Source organism: Sphaeramia orbicularis, chromosome 12, assembly GCF_902148855.1.
Source record: "Sphaeramia orbicularis chromosome 12, fSphaOr1.1, whole genome shotgun sequence".
Lineage (NCBI taxonomy): Eukaryota > Metazoa > Chordata > Actinopteri > Kurtiformes > Apogonidae > Sphaeramia > Sphaeramia orbicularis.
Window position 1 is genome coordinate 35020486 of NC_043968.1, and position 23196 is coordinate 35043681.

At 37.5% G+C, this 23196-nt stretch overlaps 1 protein-coding gene across 6 annotated transcripts in view; it reads left to right on the plus strand.

Annotated features, from left to right (window-relative positions):
- The window catches only part of cpm (carboxypeptidase M), a 43942-nt gene extending 21301 nt beyond the window's left edge, over positions 1-22641 (plus strand). For 5 of the 6 annotated variants that reach the window (XM_030148717.1, XM_030148718.1, XM_030148719.1 and 2 more), the window contains 7 exons: positions 2621-2793; positions 11011-11110; positions 11233-11338; positions 13227-13397; positions 14383-14535; positions 18994-19142; positions 19240-22641. In XM_030148717.1, coding sequence (XP_030004577.1) covers positions 2621-2793; positions 11011-11110; positions 11233-11338; positions 13227-13397; positions 14383-14535; positions 18994-19142; positions 19240-19497 — 1110 coding nt within the window. In that variant the 3' untranslated portion in view covers positions 19498-22641. The remainder of the gene's footprint in view (positions 1-2620; positions 2794-11010; positions 11111-11232; positions 11339-13226; positions 13398-14382; positions 14536-18993; positions 19143-19239) is intronic. The other variant, XM_030148723.1, reaches the window with a different exon arrangement.
- Positions 22642-23196: the final 555 nt, after the last annotated feature.

The window sequence follows — 23196 nt, forward strand, 5'->3', positions numbered from 1 at the left end:
TGTCGAAAATGTACTCTGTGATGCAGGTTTTTGGTTAATTAAAGGGTTTTTAGACCGGTTGTGGGGGTTAAATACATCGTTGATACAGAGGGATGCAGAAGGAAGGTGCTTTGTTTTTTGTTTTGGCGCCTGCAGCTTTAACAACATTAGTTACTGTAGCTAAGTTATACTAACAGGCCACATTGTAATTAGCAGTAATTCATGAAACATTAACGAGTCTTGTTAGGGTAAGTTCTTAAACACAGCTACAGCACACCACAATTTTGTCTGTCAGGAAAAAAAGAAAAAGTTCTCTTGAATAAACAGAAGCTCTGAAAATCCAACCCTGCAGCGATTTAGCTGTTAATCAAAGCCCTTACAGTAGACATTAAAGCCTTGTGTTAGACATGTAACCTTATTAATAGTGCAATAATTTACAAAGTGACAACTTATTAGACAAACCACATAATGACACCAAAATAACTGAATGTAAACTGGAACCAGGGCTTTTTGGCGGCAGCATCTAGCGTCCCTCTGTGGTATTACACTGTGAGATAATTATGCATTGGCTTCATTTCTGAGCTGTAACTGTTTCCCTCTTGTTAATAGTTTTTAGACAACAAAGACGCTCTGTGGCACCAAGGAAGAACATATATCATGCTTTGATTACACAGACAATACTTTTCATTGAATTGAGAATCCCCAGACTTATTCTATTAACGAAGCAAGTACAAAAGTACAGAGTGTGTGTTTTTGTTTGACGGCAGGAGGTAGAAAAAAAGAGGCAGGCGGTTTAGATGAGTGTAAGAGGGAAAAGTGAATGCTCGCCGGAGGCAGAGCTAGTCCTGACGTGTGTGTGTGTATGTGTAGCGGCTTTGTACACACACACCTTTTCACCTTTCCCACCCTTCTCTCTTTCTCCCTCCTGAGGCTCCCATTCATTCAGAAAGTTTTCGCACTCCCTCCCCAACGTTCAATCAGCCGTCTGTGTCAGAAAAACAACCTCTGACTCGTCTCTGGATACCGTTTCGACTCCTCGCTGACTCACAGAATCACTTCCTCCCCCGCTGTTTCCATCAGGAGAGAACATGCAGCCTGGTCTTTGGAGAGGCAGCAGCTGCTCATCAAGCTGCACTGACACATTTGATTCATAGTCTTTGATGGGAAAAAAAAAGAGTTTTGTTGGAAAAACCAAGAGGACGTTTCCTTTTATTTATTTATTCAATTTCCACATAGTAAAAAACATACACATAAATACATGTTGGTTAAAAATTGTGATGGATGGTAACCAAAAACCCTTCAGGGGCTTAACAAGTGACAACCTCCAGATTTCAAAGATTATTTCCAACTGCAATTAAAAATGTAGAAAAATATTTGCAAGCTGCACCAAAGTATATTTTCAGCAAATAAAATTCCACAATATACCAAACTTAGACATGTATCCCATCTGGAAAATTACAATCACTCAGGAGCAGAGTTTTCACAGCTTTTTGAAAGTGAATTTGAGGATGCTCCATAAGAGGAGTTGGCAGATTATTCCATACTTTGGGTCCTCTGTGTAGAACACTGAACTGAGGCTGACTGGTACGAGCAAAGGGTGCTCTAATAAGGTGGCTACTATGAGTTGAATACTTGTGGATTTCAGTGTTAAAGGAAAAAATGTTATTGAAATGTTGAGGCAATAGCTTTTTAACAGAGCCATAAACACATTGCCCAATTTGGAAATGATTAACTTGGTAAACACTAATCCAGTGGTTCCCAACCTTTTTTGGCTCATGACCCCATTTTAACATCACAAATTTCTGGTGACCCCAGACATTCAAAATGGAGACTTTTTTTTTTTTTTTTTGCTGAAATTAATTTGCATTTGATCATGTAATTATTTGCTATACTATGTTGCAAATAAACATTAATTTTAGATGACATTTAGTCTATATAATGTATATTATTATGGATGGAGGCAGAAAAGCCAGGTGTAGATTACTGCACAAAGTGAGAATTTTATTTTCCTTGGTCAGGATATGTACAGTCAGTCCAGCTTGGATTTACAAGGCTGACAATTAATACTGAACAAACAAGAACTCAAACTATGAATTATGAAAGAGCTGCAGCATCTGAAACCGACCACAATGAACATTTGAAAGATAAACAGTACCACAGTGCTTCAGTTTCAGCTTCAGTTTGTCATGCCTTTTATGTATTGTGATTGTCTCTGTCAGCTCATCAAATATTTTTTATTAGTAAGTTGTTTTTTGTTTTTTTTTAATCAATTACTAGAAATTTCAGGTGACCCCATTTGAATTCCAGGCAACCCCATCTGAAGTCCCGACCCCAAGGTTGAAAAACGCTGCACTAAGCACACCTGCTTTAGCAATATAGAGCAGTAGAATTCTTTTCATTTCTGGTCACATTAAAGCTAGAATTACTATTTCTACTGTGCCTTGCCAATTTTATACTTATACTTTCTTCCTTTTTTTTTTTACAACTATTTATTTACGTTCTTATGCTGTGAATCTGCACACTGTATTGGTTTGAGCATCCTGATTTACTTTCACACCACTCTATAATGACAATAAATTCTGTTCTGATTCTGATTCTGATTCTGAACTTGTACTGAATTAATATGCATGTGTGTTTGCAGGTTCTTGGGCGAGTGCTGCTGCTACAGCTAATTGACGACCTGGTGCGTGGTTACCGTAACAACGAAAAATGGGCATTGTACTTACTGAACAGCACCCGCATACACATCTTGCCGACAATGAATCCAGATGGCTTCGACTCATCAGACACAGACTGCCTGTTCAGCCAGGGCAGGTATGTGCACACACATTTATAACTTTGATTTAAGGAACTGTCATCCAATTTTTAAGCATAAATAATAACTGTATGCCCCATGACTCAGCTTTGCACTTTGTATTTTTATGGTACTTTACGGCCAGTGTCCTACTGGCCTCGTTTTCAGCAGCAGCTGTTCGCAAAAATACTGGTGACTAAAGTTGAACATCCAGCACTGGAGTGGGCATGGCTTTTTCTTTTTCCCTACTGATTGTTTAAAAGATTTGCGCCCAATTTTCTTTGAGAAATGTTGACTTTTTAACCAGTGGGTCAGGTCAGGTGTACTCTGAGGTTATAATGAGAGGATTATATAAATAAAAAAAAGTAACAGCCCTGTCACTTTTGAACTTCTGCTGCATCTTTCCAGTTGTCTAATATACTTCACTTCCTACAGATGTTGTGGTTTGAATAGAGACCATGCGAAATTCACTTGTCTTTGCTGTTGCTTGTAATTCTTGGATGGTTGAATGTGTGGAAATATTCTGCCTGCCAATGAAGTCAGAAACCATTTTTAGAGCAGTTTCTTCATCTCATGAAAGTTATCATGAATAGTTAAAAATGTGTCTTGATGCTCTATTTCTTGAACACCGTGTTGCCCTTACACATAGAGGTTAAGTATATTAATCCCTTTGATGGAAATCATGTCCTTCATTTTAAGAGAATAAATAAAAACACAATTACAAGTAATCAGTGTAGTTTAGTGCAACAAATAGTCAACTCTTTTCTCTTCTATTAATCTTAACCAGTCATTTGGATGAGGGAGTCAACCCCAGCTCTGTCTTAGTCCAATGTAGCGCCCTCTGCTGGAATACAGTTAAATAGCAGACTCAATTAGCTAGTCTCACACAGCCACAGCTACTGTATATTCACACTGTGCCAGTACTGTAGATAGGGCTGGTTAACCCACCCCCTGAAGGGGAGGCAAGGGATATTGTTTTTGGTTTGGTTTGTTTGTTTCATTGTTTCTTTGTTTGATTGTTAACACTAGCAGCAAAACTCTTGCTTCAATTTATACCAAATTTGGTTTATATACTTTCAGTGATACAGAATAGATCTCATTATATTTTGGGAACAGTAGGTCAAAGTTAAAATTTTTTATGAATTTTTAAAATCTTTTTTTCCCTATTGACTTATAATGGGCGAAATTTCAAATGTCTTTAGCAGCAAAACTATTGGTTGAATTCATACCAACTTGGGTTTATAGATTGCCAGTGACCCAGAATAGATGTGGGTACATTTTGGGAAAAGTAGGTCGAAGTTCAAATTTTGTATTAATTTTTACATCTTTTTTTTTTCTCCCATTTACTTACAATGGGTGAGATTTCAGATGTCTATAAAAACATAGATTGTGTTTCAATTCACTTCAAACTTGGCACATACATAGAGGCAGTTGATATGCTGTCATCAGCACATGCATAGACATGATGACATCAGCTGGGTCCATGCCAAAATAAGATACAATTACATGTGAGGGGTGGGGTTTGTTGTGCCTGGTGGCACCATTTGTTATTGATATTATGAATAAAGATCCGAAGATCCAAGATTCAACCTCTAGGTGTAACTACATGATGACCATACAGAGTCCTACCGGGACATGGATGAATTAACAACTGTTTTGTGAAAGCCCCTCTGTTAAACTCTAACATCCTATGCATAGATTAGCAAATGACGAAGCCACCTAATAAATCTAACATTAACTAAACTGTCATGTTGTGAGGCAAATGACTGTTTGAGTTGTTGCAACAGATGAGGCCCATTTACAGCAGCTCTACTGACTGTCATGAAGCTCAGCCATGGACGAGACAAACATGAATTTTTATACCTTTTCTCCATCATATCGTCAAAACCAAAGATTAAAATAACAAAACTCACCAAACATGTCTCTAATCTCAACCATCACAGTTTAGAAATCCTCTGCTGAACCACAAGATTAACTGTTGTAAAGATAAGGGGAAGGTTTGTCAACATCAGGTAACTGATTCCACTGGCTCACAATGATAGTCACAGGGTTGCGGGTTAGCTATTACACCACCCAGATTGCTATCTTCCATCTTTTGTCTAAATTCTTTGGTCTGGGTGCCTCCGCTATCATTCTGAAATAGGGGTAAATGTAACTGGAGCTGTTTGGCTGAGTCTTGGGTAGTGCTATGTGCAAGATGCTCTAAGAGTGAAGAGAGAGAGAGTGAGAGAAGACAGAGAAATTGTTGTGGTGTAAGCTTTGTAGCATCAAAGTGACTTACTTGCAGCAAAATAGTTGTGTCAGCCATTTTCAGGGTGTAGTTACAGCTCGGAGGTTGACGATCTATCACAAAATGAGGTAATCCTGCGACTGTGGAATGGAAATATTCACCCTTATACTTCCAGTGAACCAGACTAGTCACTGGCCTCAAGTTGCTCTTTTTTTTTTTTTTTTGCCATGGAGAAGACTTACATATATTTTTTTTTTTTTTGACAGATTTTACATTTTTTAACAAACAGACAATAAAACGAAAATGTAAAGACATCAGAAGCAACAGACGTCAACAAGCACAGACAGGGCAGTATCAAAACTTAAAGTACAACGGTAACGAAGTGGGTCAATGAGTCACAATATTATCCCATCATGCTAAGAGGGTTGAGTTAGCCTGGGTATTGTCCTGTTCCAGTCCATGTCAGATCATTCAGATATATTCTCATGTTGCATCAGATCATGTCCAGGTGTGTGAAATGCTTCCTCTGTGACATCACTTTGTATTCATTATGGAGTTTCATACATTTTGCTATTACATGTAATTAAGGACATACATCCACCCACAAGTCTACAAATATAAGCATATGTACAAATTGTTGTTGCACATGGACAACTACTTAATGGTATCCCAATAGATACACATACATCTGCTGACATAATTATATCCGTCATTTTCATAGACATTTGTACACATTTTCCTGGAGTGCATATTTACACATGTTGATAAAGAAACATACAGATGTTGAGAAAAGGAGAAAAATACAAGTTGCTGTCTTTTATTGACTTTTTGGGGGGTTCATTTAGTTTCCTCTGAGGACGGATGGATTGAGATGGTGAATGGAGCATTTATTATTCTTGTGTGAGGTCTAGTTGTTAAAGATGCAAGAACATTTTCTGAGACCAAACCAGGGCCAAAAGGAGAAGGACTATCAAACGTCCTTGGTCAGGTGGACACAAAGAGATGATGTTGCAACTACTTCAACTATTTTATCCAGTAAGAAAGAGGAGAAACCAACAATGGTAACTGTTAACTACTGCAGATGAATGTTTATACAAGAGGTCACTGTCGCAGTATAAATTACTGTGTAAGTCTTCATTTAAGTAGTTCACTAACTGCCACTGTTTTTTTTTAGACAAATTTGAAACACCGATGCAGTCACATAGACAGGTTTTAGATCACGGTTATAGGCATCAGCTATAAATTATGTTCATGCTGAAAATGATGAGTTCAGCTTTAGAGAGGTTTATATGAGCTTTAGTGAGCTTTAGTGAGCTCAGCTGTAAAGCTTTTCATCTGTTTTTCATTTACTCCTGAACAAACATACTTGATTCTTATGGACAGCACAGTAGAGGAAGCCAGATATTAACAGGCTTTCATTGTACATTGAATATTTTGGGTTTGGGTCACTCTTTCCACCTATACACCATCTAAGTTCCTTAGGATCTCTACTTGGTTCTTACCAAGATAAAAAAAAAAAAACAAAAAAACAAAAACTTAGATTTAGAGGTGTTAGATAATTTATCTTGTTTTAAGAATTAATTTCTTATTTTAGCTGTTCATATATTCTGTAGGCATGCTTATTTCTAGATTTAACAATATTAATTCAAGAAATCTTACAAGATAATTTTCACTTGTTCCATTGGCAGATTTTTTTTGTTTGAATTAAGCAAAAAAAAAAAAAATCTGCCAATGGAACAAGTGAAAATTATCTTTGTAAGATTTCTTGAAATAAGATTTTTAAGATCTGTTGTCAAAAAATAAGTTCTTATAGCTCACTGAATAGTTACTCTTTAGGTGATTATGTCTTATTTTAAGTGTGATGAGATTTTTGAGTAGAAATGAATAAAATACACTTGGTAAGATTTAGATTTTTTTCCAGTGTATTGGAATATTTAGCAGCAAATGATCCAGATACATCATTCTTTTCAAAAATTCTTTGTTTAAAATGGATCCCCAAGTGTCTGTAAGGGTAAAGTCAGAGTTTTCAGAGTGTAAAGTGGAGTAGTTTTACCTCTGCTACAATGTGAATATTTAACCAAATGTCAAAAGGAGGCCCTGAAGACCCGAGACGACACACACTTGTAGCCGACATGTTTGTTGTGCGTAGACTAAACTATGTGATGCTCCAACGCCCAAAACACTCTGATAAGCAGGAAATGAGATCCACACTGTAGATTTGTATCACACACAACCAGAGATTACTCTCATGGAAACAGCCTCTAAGCCTCTAATTAGAAGTGTTTTGACTTCTCCTAATGAGCTGTACAGGAAACTTGCATGTGTCTGCTGCCAAATGAATTTTGTTGTGTGGATGTCAATATGTTCGTACAGTTTCATCATGGCAACTCACCTCACCAGAATGTGAAAAAAGCTGAAGGCCACAAGATTAACCACTTATGATAAGGGATTTTGTTGACATTAAGTGTGTTCGTGTGTTTGTGTGGTCTGGGACAAGGCTGGGAAAAGGCAATTTAATAGAAAACAACCAATGACAAAAGGCTATTGTAAATATTTCCGACAGAAATTGATCTGATTAGAGACTTTTATCATTTACAGTATGGATTGCAGTTAAATCATGTTGACAATGCAAGCAGTTAACCCTAAAGCAAGGTGAACTGCAGCTCTTTCAACTAAAGCACTTGACAAGAGCCTTTGGACACAGTCAGGTTACCTGTTTCACAGTGTTTTCAGTATCAGTTTCTGTCAGCAGCTGGAGTTAAAAGGGCTTCACTGTCCAGAGCTGACAGACCATGTTCAAAGACAAACTACAACTAGAAGGATCACATTTGTTCTCTGAAACCATGAGGTTTCATTAGTGAGAGATGTGTGTTTTTTCTTTAACTATGATCCTCTGTTGACTGACCAAAAGTGTGATTTGGCTCCACTATTATTAATGTAAGGTTGTTCCAAAACAGTTTTCATCAGAACACATTTTGTTATGGGAGTAAACTTTGATAGCTCCATTTAGACTAAATATGTATCGACTAAAATTTGCTTAGAGGTCTTATTTATGTCTTTGTGCATAAGAAATCAATATAAGTGAATCCCCAAAGGAACTTTGTGTTGGTAAATACAAGTTATGCACATTTACAGGATTTCAGTTCTGTTGCAACATGTTGATGGTCATATGAACTATGTTTTCAGCTCAAAAATGTCCAATTTCATCACAATTTATGCTATATTTTCATGTCACAAATGGCCAAGTTATATTTTAACTGAATTTACCTGAAAAACAAATATTCTATTCTTTTAGATTCCCCAATTTTTCTTACAAGATTATATACTACATATCACATGTTTTATTTTTACAGGTTGCAATATGGAGTATGGTGCTGATCCATCCTGCTTATGTTACGCAAATACATACATTAAGAATGTCACATGTCACTTTTTAAATCAACAGTTTTCTAATAGTAAGCATTTTTATAAAGAAATAACAATTCTATATTGTTATTTCCTCTTTAGTATGATGATAAACTATACAATAAATAATTCTGATACTAGTTTTTGCACAGGGATCATTTGTGGAAACGGTGACATGGCTGCCGAGCATCAGTATGATGGGATCTGTAACAACCATGTCACATCCGTCCACTGCCACAATTTGTGTTTTTGTTAAGCTGTTATTGTTTTAGATCCACAATACTAACATTTATGTATAAGAGCAGAATTAGCAATAGTAAGTATATAAGTTTATTACTAATAAAGTACTGGTACTGACCAGATCATCATGGGTAATGTCACGTCCGTCCACCAGCAAAAGTTTTCACATACATGTGCTATTCAAAATCCAATATTTCTGAAAATACAGCTTCCACTGTCAAATAATATCAGTAGTCTGTGCACAAATGTATTAGCATTATTTCAACACAGTTCTATGCATTTCTTACAACTTTTTTTTTTTTTTTTTTGACAGAAATGGCCACTCATTTGACCCCCTAAGTAAATTTTGGCTGATATGAGTAAGGGTTTTCCTCCACATGTTACGTTTCTGGTCAAAACTCTCCCATTGGTTCATTGCAGTGACTAAAACTGTAGACATCTTGGCTTCACAAGGCTGACTTGGCCTTTGTCTTTCTGACGTAGAGAAAGCCAGGAGCAAATTGTACTAAATCTAACCAGTATGAACCATGTAGCTATCACCAGTGATCCAAAGTGCACAGATCTGGCTTTAATCAGAGTCTGTTGTCTCTAAGTGATGTGATCAAAGCTGACTTGATGTCCACCTTCCTTTAAAGTTGAGTCAAACACAGAACCGAGTGGTGGATTTGTTGTGTGCTGGGTGATGTGTCTTCAGTCTTGTCAGTGTTGTTTCAAAAGTGATCCTCCTAAATTCTCTTTAAACGGTTCTCTGAAGTTGTGGAGTGACTCTGCTGTATAAATAAAGGCACTCACTTCCTGAAGACTGTCACAAGATCGTGGGAAAGTGTTTTTTTTTTACATGAGTGCCTTGCCCAAGGGAGCCTCAGCAGCTGCTTCTGTGTCTTTAGGTTTGACTCTACACACCCAGTAAATCACTAAACGTGTAACTAAACCTCAGACTGCCAAAAAATGAAATTAAAAAATTCCTTTTGAACTCGCAGAGAGAAAATGTCAATAATTTGGTCAGAGGTGGAAGGTTCTACATTACATCCAATCACACACAAAAATAAACATACACATCAAACATGCCAATTTGCTAATATCAGTCATATTTGTAAGCTATCAGACCTAATGACTGACATAATTAGGCTTCATAACTGACATACAAACATATCCACACTCCTCTAGTAAATGTCACTGTATCATCCTGAATCACCTGCACAAGGATCAAACCTGCTGATAATAAGGTACATCTGATTACAAAGAATGGAGCCACCAATCTGTTAAGACTGAAAACAGATTTTATATGCACTAAATAAAGAGTAGAAGGTCTATTCAGAATTTCAGGCTAATTTATATATATATATATCCTTCATGCACGCATCAGGGAGCTATAGACAGATGACACTATTATCTCATAACAAACGTTCACTGTCACCTTGGCAGGGGTTAATGCTGCATTCATGTGCTCTTCAAGGATATCTTTAGATAGGGCTAATAGAAAATGAAAGGTAAATGATAAACCAGGGGTCTCAAACATGCGGCCTGGGGGCCAAAGGTTCCAATCCGGCCCATAGGATGAATTTACAAAATGCAAAAATTCCACAGTCAAGGCTGTTGAACTCATTTTAGTTCAGGTACCACAAACAGACCAATATGATCTACAGTAAAATAACAGCATAACAACATATAAAAAAATAATGACTCCGTATTTTCTTCTCAGTTTGATGTGAAAACAATAATATTACACTATGCCTATAAATAATGACAACTTCAAATTTTTGTGTTTGTTTTAGAGCAAAAAATAACATTAAATTATAAAAATATTTACATTTACAAACTATCCTCTAACAATAAAATGTGAATAACCTGAACAAATATGAACAATCTGATATGTCTAAAGAAAATTAAGCACAATTTTATCTATTTTCTGCCTGTTACTAAGTGTTTAGTGTCTTTGTAGATCTGATCCATAATGAACATGTAAAAATGATAAGTTGAGGCAGAATATTTTTAATATTGCACTTATTTTTCTTAAGAAATTTCAGTTTTTTCAGGTTATTCACATCTTTTTTGTTTGGATAGCTTATAAAAGTAAGTACTTTCATAACTGAATGGGGGTTTTTGCACTAAAACAAAGACAAAAATTTGGTGTTGTCATTATTTATAGGTTATTATGCTATTATTGTACTGGTCCGACCCACTGGAGATCAAATCAGGCTGAATGTGGCCCCTGACAGAAAATGAGTTTGAGACTCCTGTGATAAACCTTTCAGCAGCAGGAGCCAATGAATCTGAGGACCCCTGACCCTAAAACCTGCTCTTGTGCAGTACAATAAGCTGGTGTTCACTATCTACTAATACCACAATCTGTCTCCGTCAGGTTCAACCACAACGGCATTGATCTAAACAGGAACTTCCCTGATGCCTTCGCTGGTCTCCGTCGTCGACAGCAGCTTGATGAGGAAAAGCGCGAACCAGAGGTTGGTCATGTGACCCGTGGTAGTTAGGACTAACTGGTGAACTATCACCTCTATTATTGTTATTTGTCCATTTTAGCCACCCTGGCGCTCTGATTTTCTGGTTACTTTGTGTTGTGTTTCAGGTCAAGGCTGTGATTGATTGGTTGAGGACTGAGAGTTTTGTTCTCTCTGCAAACCTTCATGGAGGAGCTGTCGTGGCCAGTTATCCTTATGACAACAGCAATGGAGGTAAACACACAGAAAAAGTCTGGAAGAGGGTCTATTTTAAATTTCACTTCACTCATGGAAATTTTTCTCACAGCAGAGAAAAAAAAACCTACAAGGAAGTTTAGACTTAAACAATGTCAAGGCAATAAATCCTTGAATATAAGACAAAACTAGGTGGTCCACAACAATCTCACAGTGATGTTTTTAGAAGATTACTTTCTCTATTTCATGAAAGTGTACAGTAGAGTGAGGGACAGGAAATAAGCACTTTTAACTCCCATGACATTGTTCAGCAGCATCAGATAAATATACAAATTCAGTCGAGCATGTTGCCCACGCGCTGCATTCAGGAACAAATGCAGCTCCAAAAAGAAAAACCCACAGTGCCTCCAGAGGACAACGAATTAAATTTGGTTTGGAGTACCTTGTCCTTGCAAATTATTTTGCTGGGGAAAATGCCACAAACAACCCTTGTACTTGTGTCCAAATTTCCGCCTGAATCAGACACTGAGCTTTAAGTGTCCTCAAAGGAGAGTTTCCAACCCACAGGCCGCAGTCAAGTCACTGACTGAGTGAAATTTAAGGCATAATGTAATCCAATGTTAGTCCACCCAGGACACTTAAATATACATATGACCACGTAGAAAGACCAGGATATTCAAATAATAAAAACAAATGCCCTTGTTATTTATCGAAAAATATTTTTTAATAAATTAGCTGATTGGAGTGAGTGTGCCCTCTGCTGACAGTCACAAACACACACACACACACACACACACACACACACACACACACACACACACACACACACACTGACCTCTCCTCAAACTCTCTTGAAACACAAATATGGGCTATTCTAGTTTTGCTAAATGTGCATTACAATTTTATTTAATTTTTTTCTATTATATCTATTTTTAGGCCCTTACTATTGGTTCACTTGCATTATTAACTGCAAGAGAAAACGATATACAAATTCAGCTGTGTAATAATGCATTATATAAAAACCCACACAATAAAATCTAAAATATTTTAATTCATTGTGTAAGAACAGTTACAGCTACATATTGCAGTGGGTATTAAAAACATGAGCGTTGCACCTACAACAATTCTAGCATAAACTGATGCAGTTTAATGGTCTTTTAGGGAAGTTTACAAATGTCAACACTGCCTGAAGTAAAAGCATAAATGAGTTCCTGCTGGTCTTTGAGCTGAAGCCCCTGATTTTAACTGTATATGTAAAATAAATATGATAAGATCCTGAGGTCGCTGCTTTTATGTTTATTAGATCCAAATTAACAATAATGATGGAAGTTTAATTTAGTTCAATTGTTGTGTACCAATGAAGACACTCATTTTGGTTTGGTTTTATATTACATTTTGAATGTACGTTTTGGTAATAACACAATGCATTGTATTGTTATATTTTCATTAGAAATGCAAGTGCAACCCTCATATTTTGTAATAATCAATATGTATGCAACTCGGTGTTTCCCCATAATGCATTGCTACACCTGCCATGACCGTTAAGATATGATTTGATTGTGTGAATTTGATGTACAGCTGTAAGATTTAGTTGATTCAATATTCATCAGCAGAGAATCAATCCTCACTTTCATCAGTGGATCATTTAAGTTATTTGCTAAGTAAAAGTCACAACAATAAAGCTCAGAAACTTGACAAATTGATTTTCTTGGTCTGTTTAGACTGCCAGATGAGACAAAGAATCTGATGCTGCTGCCTGGGTTGCTAGGATATTGACAAGGATTTGTCATTGTTTTCTGATGTTTCTCCAACTAAGCAATGAACCCCTTGAAAAACATCGTTATTGATTCACAGCGTTAATATGAGGATAAAAAGTAAAGTCAGAGCACAACACTGTTAATAAACTTCCATCTTTCTGTTTGCACAGGCAGTGAGCTGGTAAACGGAGCCAGCGTTAGCCCCGACGACGATGTGTTCATCCACCTCGCCAAGATTTACTCCTACAAACACGCCTCCATGCACCAAGGTGAACGCTGCCGTGACAGCAGACCCTTCCTGGATGGCATCACCAACGGATACCAGTGGTACCCTCTGGAAGGTCAGCATAAAGAAACCATTATCAACCCATAAAGACCCAAACATCCACCGTCAACCAAAAGCATCAAATGACCTAAACTTCATCCACTAATTCTATCAATCCATGTAAAGAATTGGGTTGAAATACGGTTAGTCATCTTTTCATGGTCATCAGATATGACCTGTTTGGATGTTCAGAGGCTCCGTAGTTACCATGGAAACACCATCATCTTCTACAACATTGATTCACCAGTAAATCCCATGGAGTTGGATTAATGACAGTGGATGGAGACACTGGGTTTATGTTCAGTTTGTGATAGATTTTACGGGAAAAGTCACTTTTTCTTCAGTTTTTGTCTGTTTTGAAATAATGACCTTTGACTTTGCTCTGAGCTTTTATGAACATCTACCAGAGGGAGAATGTGAGAGCGAATGAATAATGGGTCAATAATGTAAAGCGCTTTGGGTGTCTAGAAAGGCGCTATATAAATCCAATCCATTATTATTATTATTATTATTATTATTATCTACATGATTGATCAGTCAATAATACATAGGAAAATAGATGATTTCCACTGGAAAAAATGCAAAATCCATACTATAATATTATAATAAATGGTGATAAATCACTTAAGAAAGGTTAAATAGAGAAAAAAAGTCATTTGGGAACTGAAACCAAAGTCACATTGGGTCCTTTATGGGTTATAACAACAAGGAGCCTGAATATAGAGAAACAAATGTCTGCGAGACAAATTAGGGTTTTTGAGATGCACAAAAATATCTGTTTATTATTCCTGCTGTTGCACAGTCCAGGTGCTCTCAGTCTCCATAGACCAGATGCCGAATATATATGGATACCTTATATGGATACCTCTGTGTAAGTATATGTGTGTGTGTGTGTGTGTGTGTGTGTGTGTGTGTGTGTGCGTGCGTGCGTGCGTGCGTGCGTGCGTGCGTGCGTGTGTCTGTGTGTGTGTGTGTGTGTGTGTGTGTGTGTGTGTGTGCAGGTGGGATGCAGGACTACAACTATGTGTGGGCTCAGTGTTTGGAGCTCACTCTGGAGGTTTCCTGCTGCAAGTATCCTCCAGTCAAAGAACTGCCTGCTCTGTGGACGGACAACAGGGAAGCTCTGCTGGCCTTCATCCAGCAGGTCCACCTGGGTCAGTACCTGTCTGTTTACCACACTGCCTGTCTGTCTCTGTACCTGTATGTCATCTTTTGCTCAAGTACACTGGCTTTGTTCAGACCGCAGGCTGAAAGTTGCTTGTCAAATCAGTTATTTAAGGTAGACTGCCTGCACTCACAAGGGATCAGATAGGGTCAGACACCACCTGCCTGTCAGTGCAATGATGCGGTAATGACATCAGTAATTGCATACAGTAGAACAACTGGTGACTCATGACTTTAGATTCCATCTGGGTTTGCTTCCTCTAAAAGGTGCAGACAGTATTTCAGCTTCAGTCCATGGACTGTTGTTCTATGAATGAATGAATGAATGAATGAATGAATGAATGAGTTTTTATTATTATGTCCTGCAAAAAAAATATGCCCAGCCCTTACATGGGCTTATAAGACACCAAAAACACAAACCATTCTTTTACTTAATTTTATGTAAATGTTTTGCTTATTTTTTTTCCACATTATTATTTTGTAGTTTATAGTGCTCTGCTAGTGGTAGCATAGATGACATTCAGCGCCACTTTGGTGCTTTGGATTTGATGTGTGTCAGGTATAACAACCAACAAATTGAGAAAAGTAGGACTGAAATCCAGAGGTGTCAAGTAACGAAGCACAAATACTTTGTTACCTTACTTAAGTAGAAATTTAGGTTATCTGTACTTTACCGGAGTAATTATTTTTCAGGCCACTTTTTACTTCTACTCCTTACATTTTAAAAATAGCCTCGTTGTTTTCATTTTGGCTTGTTATCATTCAAATAAAAAAGAAAAAAAAAACTATGCAGATAAATGGCACCATCCAGATAGATTGAATTTGATTGTGGTTGGATTAGAAGTATAAACATATACCATTCCAACACCCTATTGGTTTGTACACGATCCATCCCACCTGACTTTTTACACCATTCCAATACTTATATTCAACTAGTCATCATGTCTTCCACTCCATGAAACACGTTATTGCTCAGTAGGACACATATATGGTTCTTTAATACATTTGCATTGGACTAAAATGCCTTTGTTTTCAATGGGCATATATGCAGCTGAAACAGGTAGACTAGTGCATCCCAAATGTTTCAACGTTAACATTTTAATATAACGTTATAGTTATTATGGCCTTTAGAAACATGTTTTTTGGGGAGGTGGGGTAGTGCACTACAGACCCCTGTGGAACCGCCTAAGCTTTTGTCCTAATGACATGTATTCCCCTTACATTTACTTTTATACTTTAAGTAGTTTTGAAACCAGTACTTTTACACTTTTACTGGAGTAAAAGCTTGAGTTGATACTTCAACCTCTACAGAAGTCTTTTTAAACCCTAGTATCTATACCTCTACCTGAGAATTGAATGGGAATACTCTGGACTCCTCTGCTGAAATCTGAATCAAAATTTCATGTGTTTGTATGCTGTCCTCATTTCAAGGTTTTGAATCAATGTGGATAATTTGGATATGATGAAACCCAGATTAATAGGGTCTGTCTGAGCAAGGCCTCAATATCAGTTGTGGGCGGCTGTGGGTACAGAAGTAGTTCACCACCATCTGTGTGTGTGTGTGTGTGTGTGTGTGTGTGTGTGTGTGTGTGTGTGTGCGCGTGTGTGACTATGTAGTGAATGAAAAATGGATTCAGTGGAAGTGCTCTGAGTACCTAGAAAAGCGCTATATAAATCCAGTCCATTATTATCAAAACTTTCCTCTGTGTTAGGGAAGTGAAACTGTTTAGGAGTTATTTTTTGCTGAGCAACAATGAGAAGGGGCAAGGCTTATTTTTTACTGTTTACTGCCAGTTAATGTTTGATCTGATTTTGTTACTTCTTTAATGAAACAAGTACAACGAGGACCCAAGTGCAGATAAAGGTGTTCAATAAGAACAGTCTGTATTAACTAGCAAACAAACAACAGGCAAGGGACAGACAGCAGGTGAGTCAGGGACAGGCGGTGGGTCAGGAACCGGGGTATCCAAACCGGACCAGGAGGCCTCAGGCTGGAAACGTAGTCGGGGATGGAAGGCGGGTCAAACATCCAGGGCACAGACTGAGATACGTGGTCAGGAGAAGGCTGGTCATTACCGGGGGCTGAAGACAGGCAGGCTTGGTCGGACAGGTAGGCGGGTCAGAATCAGAGATACAGACAGGAGAAAATCACTGGAGAGTTACACATGGAGGATGAAACAATCTGGCAAGGAACAAGGGGCAGAAGTAGTGAATATATCGGCCCTAGCTAACAAGCTGCAGCTGAGGGTACAGGTGGAAGGAGTTAGACTGATGAGGAGGTGTGACCAAGAGAAAGAAAGAAAGAACAAACAGGGATGTGACATTTAACCAAGCTGTTCACTTGTAAAGGCTTTAATACTCTACCTAAAAGCCTGCAAAAAATACTGGATAACTTCACAATGATGGTATCAGTTACATAAAACAACCTGAGTTAGTATAAAGCTGATAACACTGGCAGTAAATCAGTCAAAGTATAAAGCTACACAAAGCAGTTTTGGGCTGAGACAAAACTTTGGAGTAAATTAAAAATGAAGCAGCTCATGGAAGAAGAACCAAACAGACAAATGGGGAATTAAATGGACTGTATTCATATATAATAATTATGAATGGAGTCACATTCTGTCTCATGCTATAACTTCATAATTACACCCGCAGATATTTAATTTGAGTAATATTAGAAATAAACAGTGCCAACTCCTGTGTATGAATATTTTGTCTGAGAAAAAGAGGCTTTTTAGAGTCTGTTTTACTTTCAGGAACACTTCTAACAGGTTAAAGATATTTTATCTTTACTGTACCTTTTAATATGACAGGGTTTAACATTCATAACCATTCAAAAACATATTTTTTCCCTTCTCTTGCTCCACAGTGCTATTAAACCACAATTCTGACCTATGTTTTCCTCCTTTTTGTCAGTTGGTACCACTGGTTAGTTTGAAGGATTGTGTAACTAAAGGTTGATCAGTTGTAAACGCATCACAGGGGTCTTCAAAGGGAAACCAGAGCCTTTGTGAATAGAGTCCCACAGGGAGAAAGGGCCCAGGTCCCTTGAATAAACTCCTATTTTGTAAAAAGAAGTGGTTTTGAAACAATCAGATGATCTTAGTGAGTATCTTTATTAACATCTTATCGGCACATTAGGAAATAAGTGGTGCCAGGCACAGCAAACCCCGCTTCTCGCACATGTTGTAGCTTATTTTGGCATCGATCCAGCTGATGTCATCATGTCTATGCGTGTGCTGATGTCAACATATCAATTACCTCTATATATGTGCCATGTTTGAAGTAAACTGTCCCAAAATTGATGTTTTTATCTAGACCAGGGGTGTCAAACTCATTTTCTTCCAGGGGCCACATTCAGCCCAATTTAATCTGGAGTGGGCCGGACCAGTCAAATAATAGCACGATAGCCAATAAATAATGACAACTCCAAATTGTTTTAGTGCAAGAAATAACATTCAATTATGCCAATATTTACATTTACAAACTATCCAAACAAAAAGGCTGTGAATACCCTGAAAAAAATGGAATTTGTTAAGAAATATAAGTACAATTTTATCAATATTATGCCTCGACTTGTCATTTATACATGTGCATTATGGATCAGATCTACAAAAGCACAAAACATTTAGTAACAGGCAGAATACTGTTGAAATTCCACTTAATTTTCTTTCTATAGGTTGCTCATATTTGTTCAGGTTATTCACATTTTATTGTTAAAGGATAGTTTGTTCATGTAAACATTTTCATAATTTAATATTTTTTGCACTAAATCAAAAAAGAAAAAAATGGTGTTGTCATTAATTATAGGTTATTATGATATTATTTTTGAGTTTGATGCCCTTACTTGCACTTTGCAAATTCATCCTGCCGGAACCTTTGGCAGGCCGGTTTTGGGTCCCAGGCCGTAGGTTTGACACCTGTGACCTAGACAATTGAAATTTCACCCATTATTAGTAAATGAGAGAAGGAAAAATATTAAGAAGATTCCAAAAAAAATTTTCACTTTGACCTACCTTTCCCAAAATTTAACCACATCTATTCTGGGTCACTGGCAATCTATAAACCCAATTTGGTATGAATTCAACCAATAGTTTTGCTGCTAGAGTGTTAACAAACAAACAAACAAACCGAACCAAAAACAGTTCCCTTTGCTTCCCCTTTTGGGTTTTGGGGGCCCAGATAATTATGATTCCATCTGACAAAATGAGCACAATTATTATTTGTGATACAAGTGACAGCATGAGGTGTTGCAGCAGGAAACACTGGCAGCTCTACAGTCGAATGTCAGTTTATTTAGTTTTTCTATTTTTTGATTTAACCAAAGAACTCACAGTGATTTTACTTTTTTCCATGTTTTTTGTTTATGTCTGTTCACCTCTTCTTCTGCCCGTGCGGGTCAATATTAATACTTAATGGTCTCCTACTGTTTTTGCATTTGTGTCCAGGGGTCAAAGGTCGTGTCTTTGATAGCTCTGGAGTACCAGTTCACAACGCAGTGGTAGAGGTCAGAGGTCGCAACAATATGTGTCCATTTAGAACCAACCAACATGGGGAATACTACAGACTGCTGCTGCCTGGAAACTACAGTTTCACGGTACTCACTCACACACACACACACACACACACACACTGGCTTCTGGTCCTGTCATGTGACCTAAACCAGTTTTTGTTGTCTCTGATTTGATTAACAGGTGACATACCCTGGTCATGAGGTTTTGACAGAGACACTTACAGTTCCGTACGGTCCCGACTACTACTCCGCCCTGAAACACGACTTCCAGTTACGACAACTCGCCATGACGACTGGCCGCACCCTACCTACGAGTCCCAGCCCTACCTGTAACTACACTCGAATTGTTGAGGCAGGTGGGGACGTCAACAGACTCGCATGGACGGAGCTCACAGCGGGGCTCGGTCTGGTGATGGTCCTCCGATCTCTGAGTGACTGAACCAGACTGCTGAAGCTGAAGGTGGGGTCAACTCAGAAGGATGTCGGCAGAATGTCGCAGGTGTGATTCCAGCAACATTAAACCCTCAACCTTAAGAAAAACTTCAAAACTCGAGAGGTTTCTACAGAGATGTTTGAATCATGGAGAATGGATTGTGCTAATTGCCAAAAAAATGTTGAAAATTTGAGGCACCAGAAAGTGACCTGTGAAGTTTAACCTGCTTTAGCCTTGAAGACAGACTGAAGAGTAATGAACCACAATGGCAGACGGGACACGTGAGGGACTATTAGGACCTGGTGTGTGATGTTCACTTGATCTAATCAGCAAATAATCTACAGGTTAAAACCACTGAATGAAGTGCCCTCAGACAGAAGCCTTAAACATTTAGTTTACAAACCAAAGTCTTAACTCCTCCCCCTCTTCCTGATGTATATGTAAAACAGGCTGTTAGAAGACATTACACATACATAACTAGACAGCTGGGTTTTTTATTTTGTGCCACAACATTATATAGATTTAGTCATTTAATTCATTAAAACATTTCAATTTTTTTTATTTTCTGAACTGAACATACTTTTCATACCTACTGGTGTTTATTAAAGTCCAGTGTCTAAAATGTAGGAAGACCTAATTGCAGAGATGGAATCAAAAAAGCATAATTATGTTTTCAGGGGTGTGTTTTTGTTTCCTTAGAATAAGCCATTTACATCTACACAGGGAGTGGAGTCTGTCATATGTCGTCGTTCTCACGTTGACATATTTCTACAGTAGCCCAGAGTGGACAAGCTACTGAAAACCAATTTTTGTGAATTGTGACAGTTACCATATGGAAGGGTGAGGAAAGGGTTTTTCAGGCAGTGGCAGTTCACAAACTCACCACTAGATATCATTAAATCAAACTACATTTTACATTAACTTTCTTTATTTGTTATTTTTAACAAGTTGTTTAATCTAAAGTTTAAGGAGGTAATCCTTCAGTAAAAGGGAGATAATTTTGTGGGTTTTTTTTTTTGTTTTTTGTTTTTTATGTAAGGATAAACCTGCTCAGATCCACTAGTGTTAATACTATGTCTGTTGAAACTGATTTCTGTTTTATGATTGACTACTATGCTATTCCTAACATTTCAGTGGTTAATCGTTTTCAAATCTAAGAGGTTCCTCAGCTTCATTCTTTCCTATTATCTAAATTTCAGTTCAGGTCTTTACACTGATTTACCTGGAACCACAGGGATAAGCCTCAGTTATTAGCAAATTCTCCTTATTTTTCCTCTTGCTGTCGTGGTCAGAGTATTAAAGCCAGTGCTTTCCCATGTGACCATTGCAGTGTGTTGTCAGCAGGTTGTAGCAGCCTCTCCAGTCTAATGACAGACTGCCTGGGGACATGTAAATGCATTTATCTTTTTCCTAACCGGGTGTTAAACATTTGTAGATCATTCTCCAGAGGCCAGGATTCTAAATTCAGAGGTAGATGGAGGATGCCTCTTACCTTGTCTTCTCCATTCTGTAAACCATCGGCACTGTTGAGATACTTTGTTATTGTCTATTGGTGTATTTTCATGAAAGATCATTGGTGAACATCTATAAATCTTAATATTTCCTTAAGCGGAGGCAAGACTCTGCTGATGTTGAACTATAGAGACTGTTTGAAACCAGTATAAATTGTAAGGCAATGCACACAACAACAAGAACAAGCATGTTTTATATCAAGATTTAAAGATACAAAGACTCCACCCTCTGCAGCGTTCCCAAGAGAGGAGGAAGAGGTGTCACTGCCTGAGGATTGTTGAAGATGTTCTTGCATGTGAAGGACTGTGTGAAGCAATACTGTCTTATTTTATATGTGAGCAGGAGCACCTTAGAGTTAACACTTGAAGGGATAGAATAGTATTGACCAGGACTTAAGAGTTGAGTCTGGAAGTTTATGTGACCTTACCAAGAGGATTAATGCCATACATACTCACCCATGTGTTCATGGGTTCATCCTCTGTTTATTTCATGAATGTAGTTGTTGAACACCCACTTATTTCAGGATACATTAGGACAGTGGTTCTCAGCCTACAGGATTCATGATAAATAAATTCCAAAATATTATTTTTCTGTTTTTTATCTAAGTAGTCTTATTAATTGTGCTGGGTGCTATAGTTACACACAGCGGGTGAAAGTAATTAAATTTTCATACATGAAGGAGGTTGAATGAATGCAAGCAAAAGCCACAGCATAATGTAAAAAGTGAACTCTGTCTTGTTTCTGTTATTTATTAAGTATGCAGAACACAGCACATATTATAAACATTAAAAAAAAAAAAAAAAAAAAAAAAACACCACCGTAACTTTAAAGTATTACTTAATTTGCAGAATAAGACTTTTATTGTGAAATAAAATTCTAAGGTACAATTACAGATTTGCAGAATGGATCAAACTGGCCCTTTTCAACTACAGTATGAGAGATAACTCCATGTTCATACATCAGTACAAACTTATTCTGAACTTGTTGCACACATAACAAAGTACTGTATTTCTGGTTTTGTGATATACGCACAAGCCCCTGGAAACTATCAACACAGCAAAACAAAAACTGGATTAGTAGTACAGTAGGTTGGGAACCACTGTTAGAGAGACTAAATGAAAAACCAGGAGCACCTGATGACCACAGAACAAACTTATGACCTCAATATGTGAGGTGAGACAGCTGATGCTGCAACTCCTACATTATCTGTAAACAGTGTGTATTTATATGCAGTATAAACATTGACGTGTATCGGGTTCAGAGCAGCTCCAATAGCAAAATAACAGGTGTGAGCCTTATTTTAACAAAGGTCAGAGGTCAGTGAACGTCCTCTGCAGCTCAGGACACAAACTCTGAGGCCTTTTGCAGATTAATCAGAAAAGTTGTTTTTTTTTTTCTGCTAAATGTCATATTTTTCTACAGACTTTTGTACTGTTAAATGTTAAATGTTGGTTGTGTGCCATGTGGTCATGTCACGTTCTCATGTGACTGCAGCTTCTTTATGCATTGTCACACCTTATAATAGTTTGTGCATTTCTTCAGTGTCATGTTTCATGACTGTGTACATGAGCCTCAGTGGATCCATTTACTGAATGACACTTTGGATTTGACCTTAAATAAACCATCAGTGCTCATGAAGCCTGTTTTGTTTTGTTTTTTTAATGAATACACAGTATTAAAAGCATTGTTTATTTTATCTCAGATTTACATACCGACATTGCATATGTGAGCTTTTACGTGTTACTTCTCTACTAGTGATAGTTTGATGGAAAAACAAATGATATGAATGAATGGTAAGATTTAGACCTACGTTGTGCCTCTCAATACATTTTGAGTCAGTTTCTCTAAATATAATTAACCAATGATGCTTGGATTTTAGCCTTTCAGTTGTCATAGACTGCATGCTCCCGTCCCCTATTTCATTACTTTTGTATGGATTATAACTGAGCCCAAAGGTCTGAAACTACAAATCCCATTCTGCTGTAGGGTACTAAAGATTTATTTGCATTGATGAAATAATGACTAACGGGATGTGCATGTTGCTGATAACAATCAATAAACATAAATATATAAACAAATCGATGGCCAAAAAACATAACCTCCTATCTGAAAAAAATCACCTCTTTCAGGAAACAAAAACATCTAGTTTTATTATAGTATGGTCTTTGTTAAGGATATCCAAGCATATTCTAC